We start from the raw sequence: 21,313 nt of genomic DNA, 5'->3' as shown, positions 1-21,313 counted from the left end.
GTGCACACGCGACGACAAGGGGTTCCGATAAGACAGAGACGTGACTTTCTTCAATTGGTTATTAAACCGGAACTATGCTCCGGTCATACCGGCACACCAACCGAACCCGATAGGACGAGGGCCGGAAACCTGCCAGTCGCCGCCCCAGGGACCACCACCGGAAGGGATGGTCATCAAAATGTACTTTCACCGAGTTCTGTCACCAGCCCCTCTGGCGGAGGTCGAATCTTTTCCACCGCCGGACTATTACCATAATTGCCTAGGCATTAAAAATTAAGTACAGGAATGTAAAATGAGCCGTCATCAGGCTGGCAGGATGAGTAATGGTATCGCCGGCGGTTTTGGGACCAAGTTTGAATAAACCAATTTGTAGTTGGCCCACTTTGGCACTGGCACGGTTGAATTGGTTCCGGAAGAAATCAATACGATGTAGAGTAAAACAAAGTACATTGAAACGTTACTACCGAGATACTTTTGATTCATTTAATTTTGTTTGATAAAACTCCGCAGAAAATTTCAGTCCATTTACTGATGAACGAATCAGTCAGCGCCAAAAGGATGCGCCATGGCCCCAGAATGACCTTCAAAAGATCAAACCATCAAAAAGCCACCCAAAACCCGCCCAGAGTGTCCCCGATAGGCCAGCCCTGCCATTTACTGGGCACTCAGGCCCCTTTTTCGGCTCACTAAATGAACTTGATAGGGTGGCCCGGCGAGTGTACGCCCCGGCCCTCTGTCATTATGACAGAGAATTGAATAAGAAAACGCCGGGTACCGGGGTAATAACCCTAAACGATGCGATGCCGGTGCCGTCGACTTCTGTGACAGGACCGACCGACGTAACCATCTTCAGCACCGAAACACAGGGCCCCCGAAATCCGGATGCGAAGGATGCTGTAGCATATTTATGACATAATTACTGTTCATTTTTATGCTCAACACACCCAGCACGCAGCATCGGACCGGAGCGTCCGGTGTGGGCGCGTCGAAAAGCGGCCACCCGGGAGAAATTAATTGAGCCTGGGATTCTTCCACTTGAACGGTGGCGGGCACGGTTCGTCACGGTTGCATTACTTTCGGCCAGGCCCGGCCGGTGGCATGGCTGCAAGTTTCATCATAATTTGTTCTCATTATTTCGTACAGTGCTGGTGCTCTGGTGCTGGGACCAAACACCCCACGTAGCCCACGGGGTGTCCTTTTGGGGGGGTGGAAAAGGATTCCATTTTGGGGGCAGCCAATAGCAGTGCAAGCGAAGTTTGCACTGACCCTTCGCAATGAGTCCTTTATGGGCATCATTAGAATTCGCCGAGCCTGGACTAACTTACGTACGTGTTTTACACTTGCTCGGCGCACCCGGGACAGGCCAGTGCCAGGACGCCGGTCGGCATGTTAATTTATCCGAAAGCCAACCGCAAGCCCCGCTTCGGGGAGCGCTGGAATGCCAAAAAGGCAAATTAGGAACGATCATTTCCAGTGGCCCCTGCGCAGAAATTGATTTATTCAAATTCATTGCCAAATCCTCCGAATCGATGCAACATGCCACCTAGGGGTCCATTTCACTGCCCACCGGGACGATCATCGGTGGACTTCGCAATGGTAGCGGTTTGCTCATTTTGGGTTCACCAGATAAAGAAACGTTTCAATTTCGACTGCAATGTGCAGCGGAGGCCGCGGTGGCCCATTTGATTATGCTTCCCACATTGCGATGCTGTCCTGGCCTGCCTGCCAGGCACGTTGTCGCGGTAAGCAGCTGCGGTTTTGGGTGCGTTTGGCGTGAGTTCGCATCTAAGCCTCTAATTTCGCTCGGGGGGAATTTGTTAACCGCTTCACGACTCGTTCGAGGCAAAACCTGGTTGGTTTCGAGGTAATTCGAAATGATTAGAACACTAACGGAGCTGAATGCGGGAAGTACATGAATGGGGATAAGTCGATAGGCGTGGTGCGGCTCAATTGGTCTACAAACGTTGCTATTAGTTCGTAAAGACCCATGGACTCAGCTGGAGTTCGTTCATTTTAAAACTCTCTTGGTAATTCTTTGGAAAATGCCATCTCAGGCGAAAGTGAAGTCTACGTTCCGGCAGTTTAAATTATCAAATTAATTTAAGAAGCTCTTTTGGGTACATTTCAAACACAATGTTTCGACTTTCAGTTAAGAATCAAAAGGAGGTTCCAACTTCAATTTTTAGCAAAATGTAACAATAATTTTGACAAACGGTTTTGCATGTGGAACAGCTGGCCCGCCAAGAAGCGTCCAAATTTTCGCTGCCGCGTTTGTTTTAATGAATCTCACTTAAGGAACTCATAGGTACGGATGGAGCGAGCAGTTGAGCCAAGCAAGACCATTGAACCATTCGAAAGCGACTATTCAAAACTCCCTGACTTTGTAGCTCCGTTTAAGAAAATACTGAAAGCAAGGAAAGTGAAGCCGTCTGTTGTTCAGCGAAAAACCATATGCCTCTGCTATTAATTCCTGTCAGCAAACAGTTTGCTGAATTTTCTCGACAATTTAACGGCATGGGCTTTGGAACCATATTACTGGCACGTCAGCTCGGTGCGAAACTGGTTTGCTTACGGCGGAAGAACTTTGACAATTGTTGAAAGTAAGGCTATCAAATCTGAAGGACGTAAGATGAGGAACAAGGTTCTTGGTCGCTTATCGAGGCAAGGCGATCCTGCTTACATTTTGAATAAAATCAGTCCCTCATCAAACGGACCGAAAAGAACAGAACTGAAGCAGAATATACATTGGCGTAACAAAACTGCACCTTAAACATTAGCGAGGTGAGCAACAATTTTTTTGGCAGCCACTGCAGAGCACTAAACTAATAAAATACCGAATAGAATCAAACTCGACTCTCGGTTCTCGCGAGTAAAAGTTGAAATGTACTCACCAGGTTTGTACTCCACGTTCGCCCGGTACCAGACGATCTGTGCGGCGGGCTTGGCACTCGGGACGACACACGTCAGCACCAGGTCCTGGCCTTCCCGGACGTCAACCTTCGCGTGCTGGCCGTGGCCCTGGATGTCGATCGACGCCGGCGGAACTGTGCGATTGGAAAAAAACGGAAACGAAACGGTGAACAAAAAAATCCCCGTAAAGTTGTAAACTCGAATTAAAATGGTGCCAAATTTCCCAAAACTAAGCGTCACCGGTGAGACGGTACCGTACTTTTCGATTGTTGGTTTTTGTTTTTTTCAAAAAAACATGGCGTCCAAAACCGTATTACGCTCATCGTTGCACCTTTTATTCGCCTTTTTGGCGCCGCGAATTTAACTGGCCTTGCCAGAAATTCCCACCGCCCATAAGTTGCGGCCCTGGGGCCGCACGGGAATCCCGGGGGGGCCCTCGGTGTACTTTAATCGAATGAAATAGCGGACCGTGCACACGGCCAGTAGCTAACTGTAGCTTCTTGCGGTGCGGTTCCTCGTTTTATGCGTGGTTTGCGCTGAATGTATGGGACGCTATAAAACTCCAATTTTATAGTGATTTGTTTCCACTGTGACTCCGGCGGGTGCCGTTTCACACAAAAATCCTTCTGTCCCGCGTTGAATTCGTGCGCTTTATTCTACATTAATTTCACTTCCATGGAAAAACTCTGCCGCACCATGGCTGCGAAAAATGTAACGATTAAAAGAATGCAGAGTATTCGTTAGCCACCGGAGCGATGCCGGCCGAGGGAGCCAGGGCGTACGAACGCAAAAGTTCGCCACGATCGGAGCGAGTAAAAAATAATTAATTACAACTTTTTAAAGCACCATCTTCGCCTTCGCCTGGTTCCCCAATAGACACCACCACCGTCTCGAAGGACATTCCGAAAGAACATCAGCCCAAATAAACGCGGCCAAACCAAGTAATCAACCCAAAAACAGTCCGCACATGTCCGAACGGCAGCCCATTCGTGGTACTGTGCGCGATGAAAATGGTGTCTTCGCGCAATACTTGCTTCTAATTTCCACGCTCCATAAAGCGGCCAAAACGGCGCACTGTCTGTGTGTGGCAACAGAGCCGAGAAATTAGCCGTGTTGGCCGCGGGGATGAAAATGTGGGGTTGCCGGCAGTAATCAAAAATTGTGGAACATTATCATTACACGGGGACGGCGAGTGGCGATTCGCCCCATTGCCACGGTCCTTCGGGCATTGCGGGCAGGGAGAGGCTAAGGCTCTCGGGCTCTGGGAGAAGAGGCCTAACAAACGGCCTTCGGAGACCATCAAGAAGGGCGTAACTTTTCCGGCCTAAAACACCTCTTAGAAGTATTGCATTTCATTAGCACCCGAGCATACTTCATTGTTGGCGTATTTTGAAGAGGTTTCGTTAACCAGCATCAGTATTAACTTTTTATTATATTTTACAAAAGGTTGATGATTTTTTAGCCGATGCCGATGCTTCAAAGGTTTTCTCAAAGGATCTAACTTCCATTTACCATTATTTTTGATAGTTCAGATAATATAACAAACCTTTTTCAGAGAATCTTGTTTGCCAGTATTTAATTGCTAATTACAATAAAATTTACATAATAATTGTGAAACTTCTTATAAGACTGAAGACTAATAAACAGTGCAAGACAAAATCTTTGCACTAATCGAATAACTCAAAATCTTTCTTTGTTTAATTAAGGAACGTTGGACTAAAGCGCTAAAATCTTTCCATTGATCTTCGACGTCGAACAATGAATGGATGTACTTAAACATCTCATTAGCATGCTAAGAAGACGGGAAGCTGACGAAGCTGCTAGCTTCACCCCTTTTTCTGTCGGTCGCAAGCCAGAACTTTAAATCCGAAAAGCATTTCGCATTTCATCTCCGGATCAGTTTAATGCTTTCGGTGAACACCTCAACTCCACCGGGCCAGGCACTAGGATTTGCATTTCAACGAGCGAAGCAGCTACGACCAGTTCGTTCAGCATTTTCCTTTCAGTGTCATCCCCGGAGCCACACACAGGGTGACCCCCCCTCGGTGGAGGTTTCGTTCGGTTCGGCCCTTTTCGGGGCCCATTTACAGATCCGTAACGAACCGTGAGTGACGGGCGACCGACGAACGGAACGGGGTCGAAATTGAAAAATTACCACCAATCTAACGGTGCACCTCTTGTGATGGGGAAGGGGTCCCCGCCGCCCCTTCCCGAACCCTGGTTCTGGGACTACCTGGGAAACATTTTGCACCCTATTGAATTTCAATGAGCAGCACCGGGTGCGCCGTGGGCCCAAAACTTTACCATTGCACAGTGGGTCGGAAAATTGTTGCAACACTGCAATTTGGGTGCCGCGCGTCAAAAGAGCAACCCCCGGAGTCAGGAGCCCCCGTTGGGTGCGGGGTTGCGCCTGTCAAGGAGCACGAAAACTTTGCAATTCTTCAGCCGGCGCCCGCGGAACGGCGTGGTGACGAAGCAGAACGAAGGATGCACCCGGTCGATCGGTTGGCCACTCGCTCCATCAGCCCGGCGCCCCACCGGCGCATTAGCATCGCATAACACGGCGGGGCCCTTTCCCCTCACCCCGTGGGAGACAGGGGAAACATAAAAACTGGCGCCCGATGCTGATGCGTTCTGGCACTTTTAAGTATCTTTCCTCGAGTCGAGCATGTGCGTGCGTCTGTGTGCGATGGAAAAGATCCCAAATTCGGGCACGGCAGGGCCCGCAGTTGGCCAAAGTTTCTTGCCACCCGTGCCACCGAATGTGGCCGGCGCCGCCCGCCGTGAAAGGGGTGAAAGCTTTATGGTTTATGGCTGTAAAAATATCACGAGCCACCAGCACGAGGAGCAGCGACCGAAAAGAGCACCACCGGGTGGAAATATAAAACACACATACAGGCACACAGTGCAACCGAGGACGCCGGTGGCTGGCGGGAAAATGGCTGCAAAATAAATCTCATATGGATCCCATTTCCGTTCGCCAGAAAGGTTGCTGAATGGGGCGCGGGGCTGGCGGGATGGCTGGTGGTCCCGATGCGCAGCGAGCAGGTTAATGTTGTACGCAAAAAAAACGGGGTCGAAGAAACCCCAAAAGTGGCAGCTGTGAGTCCTGTCTGCACTCCCCGAGCACACATACGCTGCCCGCCTGTTCGGAAGGGTGCCCGAAACGCGTGGCAGCACCGAGACCCGGAAACGGAAACAACCAGCCATGGGTTCACGCGGAGGGGAAAACGAATGGGAAATTGGCATCGGATCGAGAGCAGCGCCGTGAACTTTTCCAAAAGTCGTTTTCATGGATAAAAATTTTATGATGAATTCTTCGGGCGACCCCGGGGAGCCACGCGAGGGGCCGTAGGGTGTTGCGGGGCCGAGATGCTCCGACCATCGTGCGGATTAGATTGACTTTCTTCTAGCAGTGCGCACTTTATTTCCACTCCCGGACCGTTTCCACACGCAGAAAAGTTACGTTCCGTGCTGCTGAAGGGTAGCTGAAAGCTTAAGGGCAAAAACCGACGAACAGAAACTCATGATCACTTACCGCACACACGCCTAAGAGGGTGGTGAAGCTTTTTAGGAACACAAAAAAAAACCTGTACGAACCTCACGCGTTCCGTTTCGAACGGAAACGTTAAGAACGTTCGCACAAAGTTTGCTAATTTGTGTCAATATTTGCGTTCGGCGGTGTAATGCAATTTTGAAATAAATAAACCCGAAACAAAGTTCGTGTCGGGCGGGGCACCGGGGCGGGCGGTGGGCTCGATTGGAGTGAATCGATCGGAAACGAGGCAGAAATAAGATTAACTCAGTCGCTGTTTACCTTCGCATGTTTTCCATATTTTGTCGATGGCACGTGTCCGTGTTTGAATGATTGGTGAGCTTTTGGTTTGGTGAGGATCCGGTTCTAGGAAACATCCGCTAAAGCTTTACAATTGGCATTGTTTCTCTTGGATATAGTCATCCAATGTTCGCATTCGATACCTCTTAATGTTTGGATCAAAATGTTTGTTTGTATCGAAATCTGGTCACTGGCATCGAATGCAAAGACTCAGCTACACCATTAACATCTGAATCTTTGCTTTTCCCATACATTGCTTCATCCTTAGTTCCATGTAGGTTGTCCGAAATCCTGTCTCATGAAAAGACTTAGATTGTTCCACAGAGTGGCTTGATACTGTCTGTAACGATGCTGTCAGTTGGTGTCAAAAATCCACTTGTAATCTACTTAATTCACTCTTCTCGAATCGACTTCTTGAACGGTTCGGCAACCCTGGATGTAGTGAGTTGAAAAAATTAGATTATAATAGGCAAAAACTCAAGAGTCTTCAGTTTTATTGTAGTTCTAGTTAAAGCGCGTACTTTGTCCATGAAAGGAAAAGATTGTGGCATGACCAATGAAGCAATAAAGTAACTGACTCTAATCTACAAGAGTGTACGGTTGAACGATTACTTAAAGATTTTAGACTTTAAGCTGATTCCTTAAAGGTCTATTCACAGGAACAAAGGAAACTGATTCCAATCGATCTCAAAACGATGCTTAGGCCAGCTGCCATTCTCAGAATAACAGAGGAATTTTTGAGCATTACAACGCCTATCCGTTTCAATATCAACAACCTGCCACAAACTGCTAATCCTCGCAGAACGCTGTTAATACTCTTAATTTTTTTATCACTAAACGAAGGCGAAACTCGTTTAAACTGTACAAAGTTAAGTCCGGATTCCACCAACATTTCATTCTCCTGTTGAGCCTTTGCTTATTTATTTTCTGAATAACAAAAAACCGTGAACATTGTTCGACGTATTTTGTAGTTATAACACGAAGCCTAACTACCATTGAAAAGCCATTCAAATATGGCAGAACGTGAGATGAATTAGGATGCGCTGATATAATGCCACAATCGTTCATTTCGACTCCGCCACGGGGCACATGCTCTCGGCCAACGCATCGGAACGCATTGTTGCAAACAATAAAACAAGTCGACACCGGTTTTTTGCTCCTGCCGTACTCCATCTGCACGTTGCCGAACGAACATGACAAGTAATTCGCAATGAACCGTGCAACATACTTTGAGGTTATGTCGTAGTTTTTCACCTGCATCCCACGCAGAAATTTTCCAATCCGCCGACGGCTGTGCTGGCGTCGATGGTGGTGAAAACAATTTATTATTTCCCGCGGCACAAACGCAACTGCACGGCGGTGTGCCGGTGTCATCAGCAAACTGCACCCATCGATGTGTCCTCGGGTGGTGAGTGGGACTGGGACTGCTGAACCGTAAAGGCCCTTTTTTGCCGCCCACAAAACATAAAAACCCGTTCGACCGATGGAAACGCGTGCAACATATGCTCATATGTATGTAAATGGAGTTCTAGTTCAACGGCCGCTGAAATCGGTGCGGACGGCTTGGTTTCGACCCCGAGGGTCCATTCGAGGCTGGGCAAGGATCGTACACGATTTGCGATTTACTGTTTTATAACGTCCCAAATCGGACCCCGGACACGGCCCGGTGCCGAATCGAGCAGCTCGAGCTTCGTGCTTTTTCCCATTATTTTTGTTGCGACCTTCGATGAAAGTTACGGATCTTCGACGCCCGGAGGTCGATACATTTTTAATACGAAAACGAGCGGGCGCATAAAAAAAGTGTTCCAAAAAGATGCAACCGGATGGCCACCGATGGAGTTTCGTAAGGGAAAGCCACCGGAAAGCCAGAATCAAGAATCCGATCCGAAAGTTTTTAATAAGAACCCGATCCCGTTCGGTGCCATCGTTGCGGCCCATTTCCATAATTCCAATAAACTTTTACACTTGTCCCACGGTAGCATGTGTTCGATTGTGGCACTCGCCCGTGGCTGCCAGCTGATCTGGACTGGGCGAGAAATTTCTGCCCGGCTATGGCCGGCTCCAATCAACGAAACGGAACACTTGAAAGTGACTAGACTCACGGGAACGTTGCTAAGCTTTAACGGATCTTCCTTTGAGCCTCTCTTCATTTCACCTATGTCTGGAGAGCCTCGTAGGCCTCCAGGCCACGTTTCAATGGTTTCATTTACTGACTCGTCGCATCGACGAGCATGGCTTTGCCGCAGAAATTGGTTGCAGCTCTCCGGAACATAATCAGAACAGTGGTCAGTCTATTAAATTCAATTACGTAATGATTTTATCCATTGCGCTCGGCTTGGGTTTTTTTCCCGGCTTGGTACCGGCTTCCGGACAGGACAATCGTCGTTAGCAATCCTACGACAAGGACACACGGTAAGGATTTACCAGATAATGCAGACTCGTAACGACCGCGATGGCTGCCCTTCTCCCCTGCGCCGGCACAAGTAATCGATCCGTTACCTTACACTCCACCAACATTCGTCGCTTCCGACGCTCCAGGGTTCCGGGTCCAGGTACCCGCAGTGGTAATTTCATAATACAGCAGCAAAACTGCTGCGCCAGGAAGCACTGCGACTGCAAGCTGGCAAGCCAAATTGGTGGAACGATGGAACTATGGTACCGATGCAATTGAATCGCGCACTACGTGCACTGCGAAGCAACATTGGGCTGCTCAGAACCGGCCCCAGCACACAAAAGCAGTTCGTCTCGTCTCGTCTCGTCTTCAGGAGCGGAACTTCTTTTCCCTTGAACCGCAGTTTCGGGAATCCGAACCGTATTGTGCTGGGCTGCGGACCGGCGACGGTGGAACGATCTTTTGAAATTAGAAGTTTTCCTGCCGCAGTCTCGTTTGCATCGGCAGGATTGCATAAGGAACGTGCATTTCTTACCACCGCCACCGATGGCCAACGCTTACCGTTCACGGTACCGAACCGATTTTACGATCGATTTACTGCCCGATGCTCTGATTGCTCAGCGCGGACCTGCGCGGTCCGAAGATGCAATTGGGCAATCAGATAAAGCACTCTTGATGAGCAATGGAGGCACAATGGTCGAAAGCGAACGGGAACGGGACGGCCCAGTCGACATCGAACACACAATGGACTGATTTAGCCAACGGTTTCTATTGTGCGAGGGAAATGTAATAAACTTAAAGTTCGGACCAGACGAATTGTAGGGACGAATCGTAAAAAGGGGGCGACTCTTATTAGGTTTCAGGCAATGGTCGAATCGAGATTGTGAATTCATTTACACTTCAAAGATTAGGAAAGTTCTGAGAATCGGTGTGAGAGACACCATCAACGAAAATATTTTGCCAACGATTCCAATTTATTATTTGACGCTTGCCGGACTAAATCCCAGCTCACTCGGGACCTGAGAAAGATGTTGCTGCTGGGCGCACATGTTCTCCATTTCCTTTTGACTTCTTTAGGGTCAGCCGATGCCAGTTGGTGTGCGTGTCCGGCCTTTGAAATGAAAGCCACCAGAAGCCACTCCAGTGCCACAGGGGCCACATCTCACATCAGGAGTGCCATCAGGCAACACAAAAACACGAAACACGAAACTCCTCCTTTTGCATGAAATCACTGCAGTGCGGATGCACAGGCAGCAAGCGCAAGGGTTTTCTCACAGAAGCTGGGTTTCTATGAAACAAATTTCTCATGCACCGCTGGTGGATGCACTAGAAGTGCAAACTAAAGCTTGCGTGTGGTTGAATTAAATTAGTAGATGCGAAAACGCAGGCCATCCACTTCACGTAACTAGCTCGTGGCAACACCACTGGAAACTTCAAACCATTATTATTACAATCTTCGCGCTTTCCTACGAAAGTGCACCAAGTCGACGACACTCTTTGTGTGCTTTTGTAACGAAACCCACCAATCGTAGGCCCTCCGGGGAGTGGTTTCTATTGTTGCACCCCGTCATGGAGACGCCTGGTGGCTGATGCATGCGGGCCAACATCAATCCCACATCCGTCATCAGACCAACAACAGAGAGCGGACAACGTGGAGCAACATAAAAGAAAGTTGAAAGGAACTTCTGAAAGCGGGACGACAGCAACGACAAACGACAGGGCGAGATTCCCTTTGTGCGTCACGTCACCGGTCGGGCCAGGGCGTGATATAAAACAATCGAATCGAAACGCTACCCACGGCACGGCTGCTCCATGATGTATGTATGTATATTGTTCTGCAGCTGAAAAGTGTCTCCGAAAACCGGTGGACTGCGTGTGGCGAGTGGAGTGTTGAAGGTTTGAAAGTTTGTTTTGTTTTCTCCGACTTCCCGACCCCATCAACAACGGCAGCGGCACGTTCTCGGGCGCCGCGAGCCATTCGCCTACGGGTAGGAAATGATGAAGTACACTTTTTATTGCTCTTCGCAGTCGAAAAGCAATTTTCACCAACCTCGCAATAGTACAAGGTACGGCCGGCCCAGCCGTAACGGAACGCTCCGGAGTACATTTATCAAATTCATTGTTGAAACCACTTGAAGTGGCAAGATGAAATCGTTAACGGTATCGATGGGAAGCACCCACTTTTGGAACATGCGCCACCATCCGGTGCTCCGCCTGTGACCCAGGGGCCGCTGAAGTTTCGATCATGATTGTCGGTTTGAGTGACTATTTGCGGAAACTTTTCTGATCGGACCCGCCGGTTCGGAAGGCCAAAAGTGTTTTTACCTTCATTTTCAATTAATGGAAGTTTAATTCTAAATCGACAAACTTTTTTGGGCGTGGAATTTATTTGCTTGTTCTATGTGTTTCCGTTGTCGTTTTGTTCTTGTTATTTCAAACACTGACGATGAGACTTTATTTTTTGGGGCCATCCATCAATCTAATGATGGATAGGACATCTCTTTTTTCGCTCCTGCGAGTTTATTACATTTTTTTCTAAGCACTTCTCGATAATGCTTATCGTTAGCAACGAGTGCACTCCACGGATTAGGCTCAGTTCTATGGAAAGCAGCTGGCGCTACAGACTACATGCTTTCACGCTTTGTTTCGCTTTTCATTTCCCTTTTGCCAAAGCTTTATTTGGAAGTCCGCCGCCGGCAGGGTTCGTATCATTAATGCTACGCATGTCGCACGTTTACCCTATCTTTCATCGCGACGCACTTCCCGACCGAACGGCCGCAGTGTTTGTGTTCAATTTCCGTAATTGCGTCCTATTTTAGCCCGGGAGCCCTCAAATCCAACTCAATTCTAGAAACGTCCAAACATCAGTGACACTTTTGGGGTTTTCTGTCCGCTGACAACCCTGGCTTATAGCCTGGTTTTAGTATCCGTTCGCAGAACCGTTTGTAAACTCTGCCTCTGCCTGCAATCGGCCGGAGGCCATTCCGGGTCCAGCGTTCACTGTCTCCCTTGGTGGTACTAACCAGCAGGCAGCACATTAGAGCCACGCGCTAGATCCCAGCGCGGCTCCCGAAGGCAACTCGTTGGGCAATTATTGGCGAGCTTCGAATTGGACGCAACCGCAAATGAAGTGGGCACCGTGCGAAGTGTGCCCAAATGGCGAAAAAGTGAACCGCAATTGGTCTTTCGGAAGCTTTCGCCCGCCGGGCTACACATTTGCAATTAAATGAATCGCGGATTGTGCGAGAAACGATATAATTTCTGTGCAGGCGGCCAATCACTCGCGGGTGGTGGGAATTGCCGCCATATTTGTGAGGCGAACATGGCCAATAACATTATTTTCCGAATCGTTTGCATTCATTTCGAAAATATGTGTACCACCAGAACGCATGGCGCATTTTTAAAGCCACGTCTTCCAGTTTGCTTCGCTCCAAAGACCGACACTCGCGCGGAATGTACATTTCCGAGCTCCGGCATTCAGGATTTGCATCACATTTTTCATAACAAACGTACCCCGTACCAACGTCATGCTTTGGCGTGAAAAATGGACCGGCACGGGAGTGTAAATTTTGCGCCGCATACCAACGGGCACGGCCCGGGAATGGGCCAATCGGCATCGCCGATGCACGATTTATGCATCGACTGCAATGCAGTGCACCCGAACGGCAGCACGGGTGATAAATGGTGATTCAAGCTGCCGTTTGATTTGCGAGTTTATCAAAAACCGATAACGGTGGACTCGGCAGCCAAAAGGGCGCCACCATGTTGATATGCATCTTTCCTTTCCGCGTCGGTCATTTTTTTTTCGGGATCGACCCTGATGCCCTGAAATATGGCCAATCTCGCAGTCGCGGCACCGTATCAGCATGAGGGAAATGCTGTGGGCACACAAAGAAACACGATGGAAGCAGAACAACGGAAAATCATAACGTCTCGAAAGTGTGTTTCGCGGAAGGTAACTGCCAGTGCCACGCCGATGGCCAGTGGCTGTGTGTGGGAACTTTTACACCACTTCCCGGAACGTGGTGGAAAAGCGGCCGTACTCCCGTCGTCCTTGCCGTCGTCAGGGCGCCGGCCGGGGACCGTGGAAAGTCAGAGAAAATTGTTTTGTTGTTATCGAAGATTTCTGGCACATCCTGATTCTCGCAGCGCACCGGATGTGGGCCGGGGGGCGCACAGCTTCTTCCACTGACAGGGCTGCCCCGTGCTGTAGTTGAGTGGCGGAGAGATATTTATATAAATAAGAAATGAACATTCGGGATCTCTGTGTGTGGCCTCGGGGCCATCGTGGGCTCACGTTGGGTGGTGATTTTTTCGGTGGATTATTACCAAGACAACACAATCCCACATGCTGGATGGAATGTGGCTTGTTTGTAACGCATCGGCCAAGAACACAAGTTTTGAGCCGAGCGTCTGTCGGATGACGCTCGCTTTCTCTTAACCCTCATCTGTCCTTCGAAGAAACTGGCGCTAAAACGTGTATGTGAAGACTTAAGCGTGAAATCGAATCAACGCGGCTTGAAATATCTCAAAGCAATAGAAAAGAATTTGAACCAAATTATGTTAAACTTGGCTGGTCGAAAATGTTTTTTCTTGGTAAGGTAAATTTGAAATTCCAATCGTACGCAGAACTTTGCACCAGCAAACGATTCACATGAATTTTGTTACAAATGCTGATAGAAAATGTAAAATGTTGATTCAAAGGTTTTTGGGAAAACCTTTCTACAAAGTGTATGTTTCGTTTCTCGTGAAGTTGGCAAACGGTTTTGTGTTGCCTGCCCAAAGTTTGGCTTTCCAAGAATCATTTGCGACCTTCCGGCCCATAGCGGCCTTTCGATCACATCACACAAGTTTCGTTTCTTAAATTTCTTTTGTTACGAAAAAATAACGCCACAAGCTTTAACGTAATATCATATGCATGCATTGTACCGTTGGTGGGTTTCAAAAGTCATACAAAATTTATTCTCACTCTCACTAATCTTCATTCTTACCACCCGATAGACGCGAAGGCCCGCGAATGCCGGATGAGTGTTAAGACACACATTTCGTTTATTTGGCAGAAACATGACACGCGATGGAAAGCGCCGAGCGGGAGAAACGGAAAGTGTTTCCGTTCCGTTGGCATAAATTGTAAATGAAGACGAGCGTAGCATATGGTAGTGATTGGGGCATAACCAAATTTGGTGATGGCGATAACGGCAACCAGCAAACATTGCGCATTGCGAATGTGGTCCCCGGATCCCCGGGCCTCCGTCACGCACGTCCCGAGTGGATTAGGAAATGCAAATTCTAGCCCTCTGCATTGGGCGGCCCTCTATTTTCCATACAAATTACCCGGGACCGCTTCATTATTCTGAGAGTTTTCGCAGAAAAATTAGACGCAGACAAAAGTAGTTCGTGCAGCCACTTCGGAGCGTGTTAATTGTGAGCGTGATTCTCTTTAAATCGGATTGGAAGCCAAACCGATAAGCTTTCCCACGATAAACTATGCTAAATTATGCTTCACCAGGGCGCGTGAACAACGTTTTGTGGAGCTAAACAACGATTCAACTTTACAGTTATATCGACACGGCCTCATTGAATTTAAGCATATAGCGAAAAGAAACCCGGGCCACTGCATATCCAACGCGGCCATCAAAAGTAAAGCGCCGTTTAAGCGAATCTTTACCGCCTTTTCGGCTCGTCGCGTTCCGGGGTTTTTGGCAAGAAGCCGACGGAAGATAAAACAAACACTTGCCGGGTTGCGCCGCCCTTACTTTATCGAGCCTCGGTTTTCCGAATGTCAAACACAACACGCAGGAAACACAAAAAGTTGCCGCTGCAGTCCCGCTCCCGTCCCGTTCGAAAGCAAGTGAAGCTATTTGTGTGAAGCCTGAAAGGCAAACATGATTATCAGAAGGGCCAAACAGGAGGAGGACCCCAGGAACGGCCGCCATTGGAGCCATTTTCCGCCGCAGTCCCATAACGGCGAGCGGGAGCAAACAACCAAAAAATCACAACATAACCCAGGGCAGGGCCGTATGAAAGGGCGCTCGGTGTGTGACCCAAATGACTATAAGAAATCACATTTTATGCTAACGATGCAAATAATAACAATACAATCAGATATCACATAGTGATGCTAACACTTCCGCGTGTTGCACGCGAAGAAGGGAACACGGCTGCGGTAATGCCCGGGCAGCTGTGCGCCATTGCTGCAGCGCCCCCTGCAGAGAGACAGTCGCTTCTTCGTCCTTTTGCGGAGCCATTTTATGTTTTCCGGAAACTTCTTCGCTTCGTAGCGGCCACACCACATAAGGAACTTCGGGCGGAGACGTCGGCTCATCGGTGTCTCGCTCGCTCGTCGCGTCTCCGTCGGTGGCTTATTTTATTGGCGAAGCTCCTCCGGCCGGCGAACGATCCGGTGGTGGTAATTCTAAACTATCGCAAGGTCCTTCGAGCCGGCAGCAGGATGCGCCACCATCACGCTGGACAATGTGCCGACGGTGTCTAGCTAAACGAGCTGTCCGGGGAAGCCTCGGGTTGCCGTGTCATCGGTGAGCGCCGCGGAACCCGGAAACTGATGGTCGGGATGGTTGGGACCGGTTTCATTGATTTTCCATAACGACCAGCCGACCGTGCGGAGTGCAGAAAGTTGTGGTAAACCACCGGTTAATGCCAGCTTCCTGAGGGCGCTGCGCTCTGTGCATGTGGCGGTGGCGAGAAAAGAAACGATTATTTGCAATTTGACATCGTTTGGCTGAGCGTAATCGAGTTGTGCTTCAGACGTTCCCCGTAAGGCTGGCGACAGTAAGACGTATTGGAACGGCGTTGTTACCTATTGTGTTCCGTTGGTAGTTCCTTGCGTTCGAACATTAGAATGCTCTCTTTAAAACCAAATGACTGCTTGAATACTATTGCACGCAGAATATTTATTGCACCATGTTGGCCCAAGATTTCGGTCAATGGTACTTCCTTCAGAAGGGCACCCTCATTTGACTGCAAATCCTCCACCTGGTCAGGTCATTGATATTTATTTGGCCGAAAGGAACAGCAGAAAGAATGGTGGCCTTGCGTGCCGAGCGCGACGCGACAAAGGACATCCAAAGGTTATTTAATGAACGATAATTTACAGTCCACCGTTGGGTCGCGTTGGGCCGGGAAGTCAGGAAAAAGTGCTCCCTGGCGCCGAGTTTCGCGTTCTGCTGCTGGCAGCTCGAAAGTTACAGCGAATCAGTCCCGTGGGTGTTGTAAAACTTGGAAGTTCTGCGGTTCGCGCGTGTTCCACGGGATCGCGCTGAAATACTAATGCTGTTGGAAAGAATCTGCCGCCGTTCGACCCTGCTCTTTTCCTTCTACCGGCCGTACAATCTTTTCTTTGATTCCTCTGAGGATGATTGCAACCCGAATGTTGTACGAGAATGTCGGAAATTATTTGCTGTCAGTGATTTATTGCAATTTCATTTCATCGGTGAAATAGTTTTGGTTAACGAAATAACATCTGCAAGTGGACAATCAAGAACATTGGGGAAGATTGATCAAATTTGTGCGGTGTCCATTGATAGGAAATTTATTACGTTTGTCGCACTGGCTGACAGTCGGAACATCTTTCAGTCGATTGGCAACCAAAGGGTCATCCACAAGGACCCGGTCTGATGAATGGAGTTCTCCCGGCACACGGACTGGGCCAAGAGCTCACTCACTGTCAGCTTGATTGAGGATGATACATTTATTTTCCAGCCAGTTCTAATCAAAATCGACAAACACCGCAATTAAACAACATCATCTTGCAGCTATCGATCCGTTGCCGTGCTTCCGGTGCTTCACTCTAGGATCCAATCCTTCCGGGAAAAGCAAAAGAGATCGATAGCCCTATCTCTTCTCCAGTAGGGCGATGGCAACATAGCATTCTACATTCATTTTGTTGATAAAAATCATCTTGTTTAGAGTTCGAAAGAAATTAAATAACCATATCCATAGCTATAGCTAGAAGATGAAGATTCTCACCCGGATAATTGACTGTAAAAGTCTAGACTTTCTTCGGACCTTCGGACATGGTAGGGAGCTGTTCCGTATCAATAGACGCATCTGAGCTGCAGAAAGCGGCCAATAATGAAACAAGGATGTATATGGATGCCATTCAATCAACTTTTATAGTGGCGTTACGGTCCAATGAAGATAAGACGGTGGGTGCATCGAGACGCAATCGTCGCTAGCCTATCAGACGGCCGTTCGGATAATGACGGCCCACCGGAAGCTCTCAGAGAAATAAGAGTAAGCCCAAACACGGCAGCATCCGACGAGTGTTGAAAGAATGGCCACTGACGCTCGTTAAACTTAAGCGTAGATCGAGAGTGCCAAAGATAGCGGACAACCTACCCACCCGTTGATCGGCTAGTGGTTCGTGAAAATCAAATTTCCAATCCGTTTCCCGGGTCGGGCCGGAATCGAACCGGAAATGGTTCAAGAAAAATATCTTTGGTAAAGCCGTACCACTCAACCCGGTAACCGATCCGTCAGTTGGCCGATGCACTTGCCATCGGCCACTCTCAAGCAGGACCCTTCAGGGAAAACGATGAACGATTGGCCACCTTTTATGGTGCAGCTAAGACGCTTAACAGGTATCGTTCTCTAGTTGACCGGGCATCCTACTTTTACGACCCCGTCGGCTGGCATACCGGTGTGCCAATATCTTTGCAGACGAGATTGCGGATTCGACCGAAGCGAACAGTTAACAGGGAGGGCAGCAAAAAGTAAGGCAAAAGTCATCGCATCCCTTGTCCGCCTGTACGGTGTTGCGTGCCGTCCGTTCGAAGGGACACGGCCGGTGATGTTTACTTTTTATTTATCTCGTTATTTTGAGCCGATTGCTTTGGGTCGGAGATTGGGATTCGATAGGTTTATCAAAAGGGATCCAATCTGAAGATCGACTCGAATCGAAAGATGTGTTAACTATCGATTCGTTGGAAACTTTAACAGGTTCTAGGTTCGGTAGAATATAGAGAATTTTTGAAAACGCCAGAAAGTGTGCAATAGGATTTGCTTATAAGTTTCAGTGCCGGGAACTCCGGAGGACTCCGATAGATATCGGTTCCTATCACAGGCACGTGCTCGCATAATCTACTAATTCCACTTAACAGCCCAAATAAGGAACATGACAAGCTTTGCTTGGTCTTGTTTCTTTCGAAACATCTTCATTCCGCAAGTCGACAAGACGCATACCAAGTAGCCTAACAAGCCATACGGACTTCAATAGTACAGAATTTGTCTCACATCGTGCACCACCGTAAGTCCTCGCCCCGGTACAAGCGCACAGTCAGGATGTCAAAGCAACAATACTCCTAAGAACATGCCTCGGCTCAGTAGAAGAACTTTGGTCGAAGTTCCCGCCCGGCGAATGGTTCATAGATTATCGATGAAACCTGCAGTCTCCAGGTCTGCTCTGTTCCTATTATACTACCCAAATGAGGGTTAAATGGAGCGGTTAATCTATGCGGCACTTGGCCTCCGAGGCTTCTTGAAGTCGTTTGGCACTGGGGAAGGAATTAGTGATTGCAGGGCAAACGGAGCTCGGGGTCGGTTCAACAACAGCGAAGCTCAGGAACGATGATATTGGTCAACAAGGCCCAAGGTCGAGACGGCAGCTTCGAGCTGGGGTTTCCGGGCACACTCGGAACCATGGTTTTCAACAACACCGAACGCCGCACGGGGCCGGATGGCCGCATGCTGTAAGTTTTGTGCTTGAAAATGGCTGCCAGAAATGGCACCCCAGCCTGTCGCTGTTTACCCTAAGCCGGTGCCCGGAATATTGCGCCGTTGGTGGGCGAAATGGCTGAACTTTCGAAGAGGATGAGCCGTAAACGGGCCACCGGAAACACATATGAAGCAAGGATTTTAAAAGACGCCTCTCTCTCTCTCGGAGACACTCTAAGCCTATCCGCCAACGCTGGAATGGGGGTGGGTTTTGCAGAGACCAGCAGCAAGCGAGAAAAAAGGGAAACTTAACCATCTTACAAAACACGCAGATAACAACGACATCGCGATGGCGAGAAAAGCCATAACATTAGCATATACCGGAACTTTTATGCTTCCCGGCTCAAATCCCGGGACGCTTCAAAACTTTACCTTTTCGCACCGTCGCCTCCCTATCGGTCGCTCCCGGGGACCACTTCTGCGGGGCGCTCGTTATTACCGTTCGGCCGCCACGGTGTCAAGCGAATTTACGGGATGGATGGTTTTCGCCACATGTTTACGGGCAAAATGTTGACCGTAACGACCGGGTGGCTCGCGAGTCACTGCAAAGTGTGGCACTTGAAACTTCGAGCCAAGGACAGTTCGTTGAGGTCGGGACGAAACACGCTGGGAACACGCTCCCGGGGGTCGGCCTATTGCCGTGGGTTCCTGTAAAGCAGCCGCTTAAGACGGAAAATGGACCACCTGATGGGTGGCGCGGCGAAGTGCCCAAATTTTGCGTTCCGATGGCCTATTCCTGGAGATTGTGTGTTTTGCATAACACACGCATCGGAGGCGGGATTTTCAGCTGCGCGATATGGAACCGGAAAACTGATGTCCTTTCGGGCGTGCAATCTAATTTCATTCGCTAAGCAGTGCAAATGTTTCATTTAAATAATGCAGCTTTGGGATTTATCGTCCTGTACAAGCTTTGCATGTAAAATATCATTTAATGCGATGATAATGATTTAAATTGCAGCCCCGCGAAACCCGCAGACCGGCCGCAAATAGGAAAGAACAAAATGAAAAGGCAACTGAATGAATTAAATCTGTCCCCATTTCTTAACGAACCTCACGCTAATCCGTCTAATAAGGGATGCCTAGAAATCTTCATCCAATTGCGGCCACTCCCCCGAGAGGTTCGTCCCAAGTTCCCGCATTCCCGCATCGGTCCGTCGCCTTTTTGCATATTAATCCTTAGTCCGTTCTAAGAAACGAATGCTGGTCGGTAAAAAGAAAGCGTCTACATCACTTCGTTCATTTGCAAACCATTTGTCAGTAGTTAGATTTCCGGTTTGGCGCCGGTACTGTTTAAAGGAACGCATTTCGTTTTTGTGTCCCCGCATTCACCACGGCCACTCGGGGACGCCTTTCGCCAATTCCATTCCTGGTTGTTTTATTTATTTTGCCCCGGCCTAAAGTTGCGCTTCATTTGCACAGAATCCTTTTTTTTGCCTTGGTGCGTGCACGAGAGTGAGGGCCACAAAACGAACGCCACGGGAACCGGGAGCGAAACTGCCAAGAAAGCGCTCCGTTTTTGCACTTTCCAACATTAAAAGAAGGTGGCACAAGGTGATGGGCCACCGGCCCCGGGGAAAAAAAGCTGTTCCAGCCAGCAGCAATAAGCATAAGAAATAGGGACGGTCCATAATGGAGATTCTCTTTTGTCATCGTCAGTCCTGAACGGGCACAAAGAAACAATACTTCGCACTGAACTGAACGCCTGCCACCGAAACGGGCCGGGCCGGGCCAGGAAGAAAAACTTCCTAAACCCACTTCCATATGCAAGACGTGCCAGAAGCTGTCTGGGAATTTGGAATGGAAAAAAATGGACCCTTGCTACATTGAATCGGACTGCAGTCCGGGGCTGACCTAGAAAAATAACGAAACAGTTAGAGGTTGACAGGGTTTTAAAAAGTTTCACTCCCGGCCGGCCGGTCGGTCGGTCGGACGAAGTTTTCGATTATTGTTTGCATTGGCCAACGGGTCTCGGATTGGCCAACTGCACCCACGGTGGTGACGGTGGTTTTGCATCGAGACTCGAGATTATTTTTGCAATAGAAAAACTGACGCCAAGGAAGCCCCGCGGGAGAAGAAGGATTTATGGATTATGATTTTACGATTGCTTCTTGTTTCGCGCCCGCGTTGCTCTACAGTTGCACCAGTCCGCTTCGTCGGGAGCTTTTACCGAAAATTGTCTGTGGCATCGGGCCCGGTTAAGATTGACCACTTGCCCCGAGCACTCCGACAGTTGCTGGAGCATGAATGATAGTCACCGGTTTTATGGTTGACTTGTTACTTTCGAGAAATTCGAAATATTTCTGTTCCTCCGCGCTATTTGTCTTCATCGGGTGCTGCAAGAATTGGAAGGTTGGATGGAGTTCAGTGCTCCACTCCGGGTGACCTGAATCGGTCACACGAAGGACACGTTTAATTCGTCACCAAGAACACATTCCGTTGCGCCG

At 48.8% G+C, this 21,313-nt stretch overlaps 1 protein-coding gene across 1 annotated transcript in view; it reads right to left on the bottom strand.

The window, feature by feature from the left end:
* Positions 1-21,313, bottom strand: part of LOC131215075 (nephrin-like) — a 170,836-nt gene that overhangs the window by 23,802 nt on the left and 125,721 nt on the right. Inside the window, exon 4 of the mRNA XM_058209450.1 lies at positions 2,892-3,044. Within this exon, the coding sequence (XP_058065433.1) occupies positions 2,892-3,044 (153 nt within the window). The remainder of the gene's footprint in view (positions 1-2,891; positions 3,045-21,313) is intronic.

The sequence above is a fragment of the Anopheles bellator genome, chromosome 1, assembly GCF_943735745.2.
Source record: "Anopheles bellator chromosome 1, idAnoBellAS_SP24_06.2, whole genome shotgun sequence".
NCBI classification, from domain to species: Eukaryota; Metazoa; Arthropoda; class Insecta; order Diptera; family Culicidae; genus Anopheles; species Anopheles bellator.
Note: the sequence above shows the minus strand (reverse complement) of the source record. Positions and strands in the feature narration are given on the sequence as shown.